The following is a 12,721-nucleotide window of genomic DNA, read 5'->3' as shown; positions in this document are numbered from 1 at the left end:
TTTTTCTCCAACGTCTCTACAAGAAAAGGTTCTTTATTGGAAAATTTTAGAGCATAGCCATCAACAAAAGTCGATGTAGTTAACCAAAAACCAGCCAAAGGCAAGCTCAACAAGGAAACCATGCAAAATATTATTCTTCACGTCCCAATTTTACGAGAATTAATTTGACTAAATTTTAAAGTTAAATTTAATTTGAACTCAATATTTTAAAACTAAAGTCTAAATATTGCACAACTATACAAAAAGTAGCATAAATTAAAATTCTTCTTATATTAATATGATAAAAAATACGTTTTAAAATATTGATCAAAATTCATACATGTGAATTTCAAGAAGCGAACAAACAATAAATAATTTGGACCAAGGGATCGCACCAAATAAAAAACATATTCATCAAAAGAGTGTACCATCCATGTGTATTCTTCTTCAAATAAAAAACTAAAGTAAGTATCATGAATTACATCTGATTTCGTCAAACTACTATTCTTGATATTACCATTAAAACCTGTTACTAACATATATTTATTAAATTTTTTAAAAGTATGTCACCAAATTATCTTTCTGTTTGGGACAAATTAGGCGTAGTAATATTTGACCAAGTTTTTCTGCCCCTTTTTTCTTACGTGAAGATGCGAATTAATTTGTAGTATTAGAAATATTCAGACATTATTTTTTTAATCATGTCCAAAGTGGCTCCCAAGCTGCATATACACTGTTATCTTCCAAAAACAGGCTTGTGTTGTTTCCATAGTCATTGCTGCTGCTGCTATTTTCTTGATATTCTGTTACTTCCATGCAAACTAAGGCTAGCAAATTAGAATTTTGGCATTTTAAATTCAAGATTTCTGCTTGTGCCTTGGCAAATTCTGCTTGAAGCCCACTTATTTGCTTTTGCAATTGGCAAATAACACCAGCACAACCATATACTGGATCTCTGATTCTGGCATTTGCCTCATACACCATACTATTCACAGCATCTGCTCTTTGTTCCTCTGGTAGCTCCTGAAAATTTAGAGGTTTTCAATATTCATCAACTTCAAAAAATTCCTACTTTTAAAAAAATTAAAATTAAAAATATTATTGATAAATTGAAAGGTGACTTTAATGACAACCTTTATCTATATCAAGAATATTACTCATCAATATTCATCAACTTCAAACAATTATTTCTACTCTTTTTTTTTTTTTAAATATTGATAAATTGAAATGGGAGTTTAATGACAACCTTGATCTATATCAAGAATATTACGCATGATTTCAGCTATTTATTTAGCTGTATGCAAGTGATCAAATAGGATATCTGTGAAAAAAATTCTTTGTTTTTTTTGTTCACTTGTGTTACAAGAACATTATTAGCACGTCTGAATTGTAGAAAAATCCGAGCAGAAGTCTTTTTTTTTTTTTTTTTTTTTTTTTTAATAATGTGGGTAACACAATAAATCAAACACCATTAAATTTAAAATGAGGGGATGGAAATCTCAATCATTTTGTGTGCGTGTGTGTTGGGGGAGCGAGTTTGGGGGGGGGGGGGGGAAGCTTGTAGTCTCATGATTGTATATATAAACTACTTAGTTTTAGATCATGGAAAATTATAGTTACGTGTAGAATGTGAAAAAGAATAACGCAAATGATAAAAGAAGTCTCACAACACCTAAAAATGACCAAGTTTAAGTCAAAGAAGAAATGACCAACTAAAACAAAGCATCATTATTGCAAATTAAGGGAAAAAAAGGTTTTGGGGGGGTGGGGGTGGGTGGGGTGGGGCTGGCAAACATCCAAAACCGCCAAAAATCAAGAAAGTTCAGCTGTGTACTTGTATCTATGTTCACATCTCAACACATGATGAATGAAAGTGAAAAGAGTTCTTTAATTTTTCAACACTGATTAGATTACTTAAAAGATAATTATCAGTATTTGTTTATAAAAACTAAAATTAGTAACCTGAAAGATAAGGTGAGCATCTTTTATAACATATTAAAATATACTAATAATGTAAAAAAATTCTTTACACTATATATATATATATATATATATATATATATATATATAAAGTTAAAATCCTGCAAAAATCAAGAATGAAGCCAAGATATAAATACCTGCAACATTTTGATGATGTTGCTAGCACCAAAAACTCTATGAGCAATGGTAAATTTAAGGGGATCAGTGGGAGGAAAATAGGGTGCCAATACACATTTGTCAACACATCTCCTGCGCAGGATTTTGCAAGCAGCACAAGGAGTAAGAATAACAGGTGGTGGTGGTGAAGGAGGTGCTGATATTATGCTTCTGGGAGATATTAATTCACTACTTGTTGTAGTTGCAGAAACAATATTAGCAGTTAGTGAAGAAATGGTGGTGGTTTTGTTATCACTACATTCCATGTTGATGGGGTGGAGGAAATGTAGTTAAGTAATGAACTTTATGTCGAGTCTAAAATGATCACTTTGGTGGGATTTGCGAGTTAGTGAGATGACAATATATATAGAGATAGAAGGAGGAAAATTTCATAGGGTCCATTGGGACTTTTGTTTTTTTAAGAGTTTAGCTTCTATACAGTACAATGTAAATAAATTCTTACGATATAAATAAATTTTTACATTGTCAAGTCGATCATCTTATAGATAATTATAAGTAGATGTTCATAAAAAGTGAAATTAGTAACTTGAAAAAATAAGGCATGTTACCCATTTCAATTGGCTGAAATATGTCAATGTTGGAAAAAAATTATTATAATGTCAATATACAGAAGATTAAATCCTTTCGGAAAAAAAGTCTAAATTTTTATTCACTGATATTGTGTGAATTTTCTTATGCTATATAAAGTTAAATTGACTTACAACAACACGTATATTTGTTTGCAATTATGATATGTAACTTGAATTACAATATGATAATAATCTATTATGGTCGATTGAAATTGCAATGATAATATCAAATTTTAAAGTTGTTAAATATTATTTGTGTATATAAGTTAAATTCAGTAAAAATTTTGTTTGCTTGGTTGTTGTTTTCTTGAAATTATGCAAGTGTTCCAAAGAAAACGTTTTAGAAAAAGTCTCCTCGGGCATTTTTATTCCAAGTTTTTAGAAAAATTTGAGTGACCACAACTTCCTCATTTTTTGAGGAATAATGACGTCATTTTATGTCATCGGTTGACGTAATTTTTAAGGTAAATCACTTGCATCCTACTATAGTTTGATCTTGATTTTTCTCAATACATATATTTTAACCAGCATCTGTATTTACATCTTTTTTGTCTCAATTTACAAGTTTAATTAGTTACAGCTTAGAGATTAACAACAACAACAACAACAACAACAACAACCCAATATAATCCCACTTAGTAGAGTCTGAGAAGGATAATGTGTACGCAGACCTTACCCCTACCCTGGAGTATAGAGGTTATTTCCAAATAGACCCCCGGCAACCCCTCTTGTCCCACAGCTTAGAGATTAAAGAAAGGAGAAAAGTTTCTAATTGGATAGGTACTTGGAATAAATCTCGATAATTTGTATTAGAAAAAGTAGAAATATATTTCATCAAATAAAAACCAAAATAGTTATAGCATATAAGAATGCTTTAATTGGGTCATCGCATATTTGCCGGCACATTACGTTTAAACGATCCTTACTAAGTTAATTAAGAGACCAACAAATTTTTAAAATGAAATTCCACATATTTTTTATTATTTAGATTTATTTGAGTTTTGAATTATGAGTAATGGTTAAATATATGACACAAAAATCAAACATATTTTAACTCGTTAAAGCACTAATGAAGGAGCAAATTAAAGACTAAGAAGTTGTTGATTGACTGATAGTTTTGTAGAATGGATTTGAGAAAAAGGTAAAAACTTACGGCTATATATATATATATGTTGCACTTATTTATATCTAACCAATAAATATAAGATCACAATCATCGCACAAACAAATAATTATCAGTTAACTATAATTAAATGATATATATTCTCATTTAATTTAGTTAGTGACTCTTAAGATTAATTAATTCATTAATTTGATGTAAACACAAATTATACAGGTGTAAGTACTTATTTGAAAAAAAATATGGTAAAATTTAAAAGGACTGAGATTAAGAATATTAATTGAACAAATCAAGATATGCGGCAAGAAGTTGAGAGAGAAGAAAATCTCAACCTTAGTTACCACCAAACTTGGGGGTAGATATGATTTCTGCACTCTCTATTAGAGGTTTCGAGTTAAAGATTTATAGTGATGCGAATAAATGTAGGATTGAAATACCCCAAAGAACAATTTAGGCACAAACAAGAAATTTAGCAAAAGCTATATAGAAAAAATTTATTAAACTAGGGAGAGAACTTGGTAGGAGGTTTTTTTTCACAACTCATAAACTCTTGAATCTTTCTACAACGTAGCTACCTCTCCACAATAGAAAATATGTAGTAGCATCCCTATTTATAATACTACAAAACAAAATTGACTATAATCTAGAAAACTTATTCCTACATGATTTGGGTTATGAATCCTAACTAGACATAAATTAAATATCTAGTAAATACCAAATCCTAGACAACTTAGGAATACTAATTAATCTTGGTTTAATTTTCATTAGCCTCCCTTAAACCAAGATCCTCAAATTTGAGCATGTTATGAGTAACATCAAGCCTTGTAGAAGTCAAGTACTTTAGATTCTCCACCAATTCCTTAAAATATGTTACATCAACAAAGTCGCGAGTATCGTCTTTAATTAACATCAGTTTCCCTTCAATATTGGCCATATATGATTTGTCTTTAATCATGGTAAATCCCTTCAAAATATCATCAATATAATTTTTCTTTACTTTGAAATCATCTACTTCTCCAGTTGCACCAATAGATATTTCATCTTGCTCCTTAAAACATGTAATCTCGAACAATGACACAAAATTTATTTTATCTTCGATATCTATAATCATGCGTTGTTGTGGTTCTGGATCCCAAGTTTTCTGCCCCAATCTTGGTTTGATTAATAATAACTTTCTCTTGATGAACCATCTTGCTTCTTTCATTACTCGGTTCATCTTCAATACCATCAAACAATTTTTCTTGTGAAATACTAACCTCATTTGGACGAACATCACTTGCAACCAAATCTTCCTTTTTAACAACCGGAGAAATTTTTGGCTCAATATTATTTGACTTTCCTTTGCATTCAATATAATCTCTTTTACAACAAAAATTGCATGTATCTTCTCTTCTTTTGTCCTTTGTTTCTGAATTTTGGCCTTCTTAATTTATCTCCGCCGGATTTGATGTGTCTTCTTTTTCTTTTAGTTGATCATCCTTTTCTCGTGATGTCTCCTCCAATGTCTCATCTTTTTGTTGATTCAGTGATCTCTCATATGTCACCAATTCACCTTTTAAATCATCAAGTCTGAGAGTGCTAAAATCTTTGGTAGCCTCAAGAATAATTTTCTTGTTGCTAAACTTCAAACTTAGAGACTGCAATATTTTTTCAACAATTTTAACTTCTTCCAATACTTCTCCATTGATCCTTAGACCATTGAATATTTCTTCAATTCTCGTAAAAAATTCTTTGACAGACTCTGTTGGTCCCATATGAGCCAACTCAAATTGACTCCTAAACTCATGCAGTTTCTCCTTTTTTATGTCAGCAACTTTTCGATATGACTTGACCAAGATTGTCCAAGCCTCCTTTGATGACTTTGCATCCAAATATTTTTTAGATATATACAAATCAACTTTGATGGCGAGATAGTAGCGTGCTCTATAATCTAAATGTATTTTTTTCTCCAATTGCGTAGCTGCATCACCCGTCAATGTTGTGCCGTCTAGGAGTTCCTCAAATCCTTCATTAATGATGGACCATAATCCAATATCCTTACAAAAAATTCTTCATTTGTTGATACCAAGTTTCAAAATTACTTTTGCCCTCAAACACAAAAACAGGACAATTAGGTAATTTTTTGGATCTCCTACCGGCTCTGACAGGATCTCACGAAGGCTCTGATACCAATTTGAAGGATTGAAATACCCCGAAGAACAATTTAGGCACAAGCAAGAAATTTAACAAAAAGCTATATAGAAAAAATTTATTAAACTAGGGAGAGAACTTGGTAGGAGGCTTTTTTTTTACAACTCATAAACTATTGAATCTCTCTACAATGTAGGTACCTCTTCACAATAGAAAATATGTAGTAGCATCCCTATTTATAATACTACAAAACAAAATTGACTATAATCTAGAAAACTTATTCCTACATGATTTGGGTTATGAATCCTAATTAGACATAAATTAAATAAACTAGTAAATACCAAATCCTAGACAACTTAGGAATATTAATTAATCTTGGTTTAATTTCCAACAATAAATAAAAAAAGATAGGAAACGCCATTTTCTTTTTATGGGCTTTATGCGACAAAAATAAAATAAAAATTTAAAAAATCTCAACCTTAGTCGAAAAAGTGGACCATCTAAATGTCAAAAATGCTAAAAAGTGATGGATATCATTTAATATAAATTTTTCCATTATAGAATAAACCAACTTTAATTATTTAACTTATTTGTGAAAGCCTAGCAACAACAATTTTCAGCTTTTCTTTATGTAATTCTGTTAGTTCTTTCTTTTAAAAGAAAATGACTATTACCTAATATTTGATCATGTGATATACTTTAGTGTTAATGTAAGTCAACAAGACAAGTAATCTCTTTGAAAAAAAAGTTTTTTTTTTTCTTTTACTACTTTTTAAAGGCTCATGACTCTAGGCGAAATAAAATAATATGTTAAAAAGATTCCACTAGCGTCAGAAATCCAAGAAATTCTGTTTTATTATATACAGAATAATTCAAATTGGTTGTGATGATAATGATATAATAATATACTGGATAAACAATTCAGATGCAGCTACCGTTCGTGATCTCAAAATTCAATTTAATACTAATACTAATAAGAACTCCCAAAAAATTAAAGGTTCATTTTATATACAGAACAATTTATTTAAACCTTCTCCTCTTTCCCGTATTTGCCATTGTCACTAAAAAGCTACTCCAATTTACATTAATGTAATAATAATGCATGACATTTACGTGTAATTGACGAAGTTAGAGTTATGTGTACCTTACACTTTAATTTTTAGCTGCTTGTTCGTCTTCTTTAGAGAAGCAAAATTCATAAATCATTTATTTTACACCAAATTTTAGTGACATAATTAACAAATAAAAGATCAGCATCATGTCCATTTATCTACAAAATAGGTCTACAGATAATTCAACAGAACTAAAAGCAGTTAACCAAAATTTAATTTATTCAACTTTTTGTTGTATATATCATATGGCTCTTAATTAGCTTTATGCTTTATTTAAGGGAAATTCCATTTTTCATTTTTCAGAATGTCATGACAGGACATTACATAAATTCCTTGATCAGTGCTAAGAAATTAATACAGGAATGTATTTATTCCCCAACCCCACACCCCAAACTAGATTATTTGCACGACCATTAAATCTTTATTTAATGAAAAAATGCATTTGGCAATTATTGATTGGATATAAATAAATAAATAAACTTTAAAAGCAGTTAAAGAATGCCACATCGTCATATATTTGACCTACCGGAATTAAGTCGATTCCGGTGCCGACTTTTTACTAAGGAATTGAGACTATTCAGATGCAGCCATATAATAGCTAATTAAACACCTTAATCTTCCAGCTACCATTTACTAACTATATTGATGACTTGGCCATTTTTTGAAAAGGACTTAAACGATTCTAGAAATAGAAGAAAAATACGAAAAAAAAGAATATAATTATTATACTATATTACAAAGGTCTTCACGTAGTTAAAGACTGTTGAGGCTCGTGTTTAACGAGTATAGTGACTGTATTTCTACTCCTGCACAGCTCGATCACTACCCTGATGGACTCGTTTAGTAGCGTACGCAAGACTTTAACAGCTTGTTTGGATGGTTGTTATCCATTATTTTATAATGTAATGTATTGTATTATATTGTATTTTATCGTTTTATGAATATAATTTTTTAATAGATTGCATTGTTTGTTGTTGTTAAATAATATTTTGCTGTTTGGTTTGACTGTATCGTACTGTATTGTAATTGTTAAGTTTACTAAGATACCCTCAATTGTTTAACTATTAAATTTATCAAGAATTAAGCATAAAAATAATTTAAGAAATCCTTTTCTACTAATCTATCACCAAATATGTCTTATAAATAGATTGAGCAATTTAAATCATGCAAATTCTAGCAAAATTACTGAAACAAAATTAGCAATTTTACGTTGGAGTTGGAAGCGGTAGAAGTTCTAGAAAAAAGGGATGAAGTACAAAGAAGGTTATAGGGGGGAGATTTGGAGTTAAAATTAAAAAAAAAAAAGGTTAAGAGTAAAATAGAATTATGGAGCAACAAGTTAGGGCATAATTGAAAAGAAAAATAGGAAACAATTCCACCACACCAAATCGGTTGTTTCAAAAAATGGGATTTTTTATTGTTCTGAAACAATAGATTTAACAATAAAATACAATCAATTTTAATAAAACAATCAAAACAAATATTGTTTTGGGATAACAATACAATATGATACAATGGTTAACAACCATTCAAACAAGCTATAATGAGGTGTATTGATTTATTTTTGACATCATTTCATATATGAGTTTGGGTTTGAAGATATAAAATATTAAGACTTTATTTCCTATTTTACCTTGGTATATATTTACTCGCACTATTTTTCAAGTTGTATCGAATTGTACATATTTATTCTATTTTATTTATAAAGAAGGCTAAAGTCTTAGATATTTCCTCAAACTTGGCACGATCACTGTAACATTTTAGGCCTTTGACTATCCCGGAAAAGTGTGGCCTAAACTAGCAAAAGGTGTGGCCTTTGGTCAAAGGCCACACTTTTCGACTTTAGCCAATGCTTTTCTGGGGTGGGCAAAAGAAGCGTAACCTTTGACATAAGCGCACGTTTTTCAAATGTTGCCTTACAAGCCACGCTTAAAAGCGTGGCCTATTAGTTAACAAAGACAACACTTGTTACACCTCATATGACAACGCTTTGATACCCTACAGCTACACATAAAAAGTGTGGCCTTTGTTACCTTTTAGGCCACACTTGTTAATAGTGGCTTCTAAAGGAACCCCTAGAAAACGTGGTCTTTGGTAGACGTACAGACATATAGCCACACTTTTAAAGCGTTGCAATTTTTGGCTAGGCTATAATTTTTTTTTTTTAAAAAAAAAATTACATTTTACATATAGCATGTAATTACAATTATTTCAAGCATATGCATTATTATCATATATTTTGATGATATAAAGAACTAAATTAGCTAATAAATACCAAAAATAATAATTCAAATGAATACACATACTCATAAAACAGTGTGTCGAAATGCCCATTAACAATAAACTTTTCAAAAGTGAGTATATTCATATAGTATCATGAATATTAGACATCTTAATTATCCAAAAATTATTCGCATTCACATTAAGATCAAATTGACTTTTCGACACCATTTCCAATTGCATCGCCTGCTTTCTCCTACACATAAAAAGAAATTAACAATTAGATATAAACTAAACTTTAATCATTCGTCTAGAAGAACAAAACATGAAAATTACGTATGTTTAGACATTATTAGTAATTAATTAACAGTCAGCAATAATTCAGCAAAACAGACAAGTAAAACAACACATAACATCAAACTATTGGCAAGTTTCATTAATTAAGTATTTGAGCGTAGGTTGACATGATATAAAACAAAGATGAAGATGCTTCCTTGTTTCTAGTTACAATAGTTCAAACCTTAGTTTAAATGCCTATAAACAAATAATTAGTAGAATTTCAAGTTATTATCAATCCATATTTAATTTAATCATAATCCATTTAATCATAAGAAATGATGTGGTCAGGTGATGAATAATTCATCAACAATAACAATCCTAGCATTCTATCAAACTGGGAAAAGGGATACAAAGATTAAAATATATCCATAATGAGAAAGGGGGTTAGAAGTAGCCCTTTGGGGATATACAGGGTTTTGGCATAATAGGAAAAGAAAGATATTAAACTTGATAGAGCTACCTCTCAATCAGCAATTCTTGAGAGGGATTTTTACCTGTTGTGCATGTTGTAATCCTTAGATTAGATCTTTTGTGGCCAAACATATTTCAAATATCAATATCAATTATAACATTTTACCAAGAGACCAATAGGAGCTAAGATTCAGTAAATGTCAATCAAAAATGAACTAGTAAAATTTGCTTGTTAAATCTAATTATAGATTATTTAAACATCATTAATGGACTATTTATCTGATACATTATTTTCTTCTGAACCAGTTAAGTATTCGAAGTCATAATCATACTGCTGATGTTTAAGAAAAAGTGAAGTATCTTATTTTAAAAATTCTAGCTTCTGAGCTTGTGGCATCCACTCACCCCCCTTGCAATGCAACTGGAACTATTTCCTTACAATTTAGTTATGCTTTATGAAATACATATCTAATTTTCGCTTCTAATAACATTAGTGTTTGCTTTCTGCTGGATACATATTTCCTCCCATCAGCACAAGTACAAAAAAAGAACCGTAATATTATGTATACTATCAATCTATCTCCACTTTGAAATTAAACGAAATATGAACTGTTTCACAACATTTATGATTATCACTAACTTTGATTTATAGCTTTATTAAATCAATCAATATGTTATATGTCAAGGGATGGAATATTTGTCAGGTATGAGTCTAAATACCTTGTTGATCCAGAAGAGTGTGGGAGATTTTGGCTCCTTACAACTTGTGCGCTACTTGCATCAACTGGAGAAGGTTGGCTAGATCTGACAAATCCTTGTATATCTGAACTAAATAGTTCAGGATTGTTTTTCACCACTAGATTAAAGCAATGACGCATTTGCTTCATTTCTTGCATTTCTTCTCTCATTTCTCTCATTTCTTCTTTCAAAGTAGAGACTTCATTTTTATGCTTTTGTTGGAGCTTATTGTTTTCCTCATGTTTTTTCAGAGAACTTGTTTTCACTGATCTACCATAGCATCGTATTCGACCAGGCTGCTCCTTCCCAAACACTGCCCTAAATGCTTCATCCGATGTTTCCCCAGAGTTTTGACGGTTCTTGTCACGACCCCGGTTCGCCCTCCATGAACCATCGTGACAGCACCTAGTCTCTACGACTAGGTAAGCCTAAATTTGCTAAAGAAAACCAAAATTTGCGGAAGTAAAATAATTTAAAACAGGAATAAAGTAATAATAGTGTTTAAATGTGCCGCTCGGCATACACCATGTTTAACCCTCAATACCAAAACATAAATCCAAGACCCGGAAACCCACGAATCACAAGCTGAGATCAACACTACATAGCTCTAACTCTGGAATGTCTAATAAGAACAGAAAAAGTACAGAAGGGTTAAATACTAAAAGCGGGAATAGAAAGGGACTTCTCGGTTTGCGGACGCGACAGATGTACCTCGAAGTCTCTAGAGCAGTTGCCTCCTCAAAGATGATAGGCCTGAGCAGCGGTACCTGGATCTACACATGAAAAACATGCACAAAAGAGGCATGAGTACACCACAACGGTACTCAGTAAGTGCTAAGCCTAACCTCGGTTGGGTAGTGACGAGGAAAGCTAGGGCCCTACCGAGATTAAATAATTATAAAGATGACATGATAAGATAATCAATGCAATTGAGAATCTACAAAAAGAATCTACACAGGTTGATAAGAGTACAATAACGGAAATAGAGATGAAGGCAAACCACAAGGAAGTAACCGGGGATCTCTCAGTATCCCGAGGATATCTTAGGACCCTCAATATATACCAAGGATCTCTTGGTATCCCGAGGATCTCTCGGTATCCTCAATATATGCTAGGGATCTCTTGGTATCCCGAGGATCTCTCGGTATCCTCAATATATGCTAGGGATCTCTTGGTATCCCGAGGATCTCTCAATATCCTCAATATATGCTAGGGATCTCTTGGTATCCCGAGGATCTCTTGGTATCCTCAATATATGCTAGGGATCTCTTGGTATCCCGAGGATCTCTTGATATCCTCAATATACGTGCCGGAGAGCTCTTGGTATCCCGCACCTCAGTCCAGATCATAAATATGTACAGGGGATCTCCCGGGATACCATCCCGTAGTCCCAAATTAAAACACATAGAAGCAACACAAAAATACTCAATTAAATGCAAATTTCATACCAAGTAAACAGTTAATTCTAGCCTAACATGCTTTACGTAATGCAATTAAAGCAGTTTATGCAAATAGGCAATTAAGTCAACTAAACATGCTTTTCTAAACTACGACAGGCTAAATTCGCAAGTAGAATAAAGCAGGAAAAAGGAACTCAATTGAAATACTTAAAGTAAAACCGGATTTTCAGCAATTATCTCAAGTACGCACTCGTCACCTCACATACAAGGCATTTCAATTACCAAATATATCATATCATAAGGGGAAGGTCCCCACACAAGGTTAGACAAGCCACTTACCTCGAACCGGCTAAAAAATCAATCCGAAACCACGCTCTTGCCATGAGTACTCGACTCCAAATGGCCCAAATCTATTCAATTAAATTTAATAATGTAAATAACACTTCAAGTATCTGATTCTACAATTAAAGTCTAAGCTAATACACGAAATTATGAAAAATGACCAAAACGCCCCTCAGGCCCACATCTTCGAATTGGGTGAAATTT

The 12,721-nt window shown here is 31.6% G+C and overlaps 1 protein-coding gene across 1 annotated transcript; it reads right to left on the bottom strand.

The window, feature by feature from the left end:
* Positions 1 to 389: 389 nt before the first annotated feature.
* Positions 390 to 2,439, bottom strand: LOC107782455 (LOB domain-containing protein 1-like). Its single transcript, XM_016603341.2, has 2 exons — positions 2,097 to 2,439; positions 390 to 1,002 (listed from the first exon to the last, which is right to left on the bottom strand). The coding sequence occupies exons 1-2, from the start codon at positions 2,379 to 2,381 to the stop codon at positions 679 to 681; spliced, it is 609 nt and encodes a 202-aa protein (XP_016458827.1). The 5' UTR covers positions 2,382 to 2,439; the 3' UTR covers positions 390 to 678.
* Positions 2,440 to 12,721: the final 10,282 nt, after the last annotated feature.

This window comes from Nicotiana tabacum, chromosome 11 (genome assembly GCF_000715075.1).
Source record: "Nicotiana tabacum cultivar K326 chromosome 11, ASM71507v2, whole genome shotgun sequence".
NCBI lineage: Eukaryota > Viridiplantae > Streptophyta > Magnoliopsida > Solanales > Solanaceae > Nicotiana > Nicotiana tabacum.
The sequence above is the reverse complement of the archived record's forward strand: the minus strand, read 5'-3'. Positions and strand labels throughout refer to the sequence as shown.

Bases quoted from the DNA above. Each gene is read 5' to 3' on its own strand.
- LOC107782455 (XM_016603341.2), bottom strand. From the start codon at position 2,381: ATGGAATGTAGTGATAACAAAACCACCACCATTTCTTCACTAACTGCT. The intron at 1,003-2,096 runs GTATTTATATCT...CTAAATTTTCAG, and splicing joins ACATCATCAAAATGTTGCAG to GAGCTACCAGAGGAACAAAG.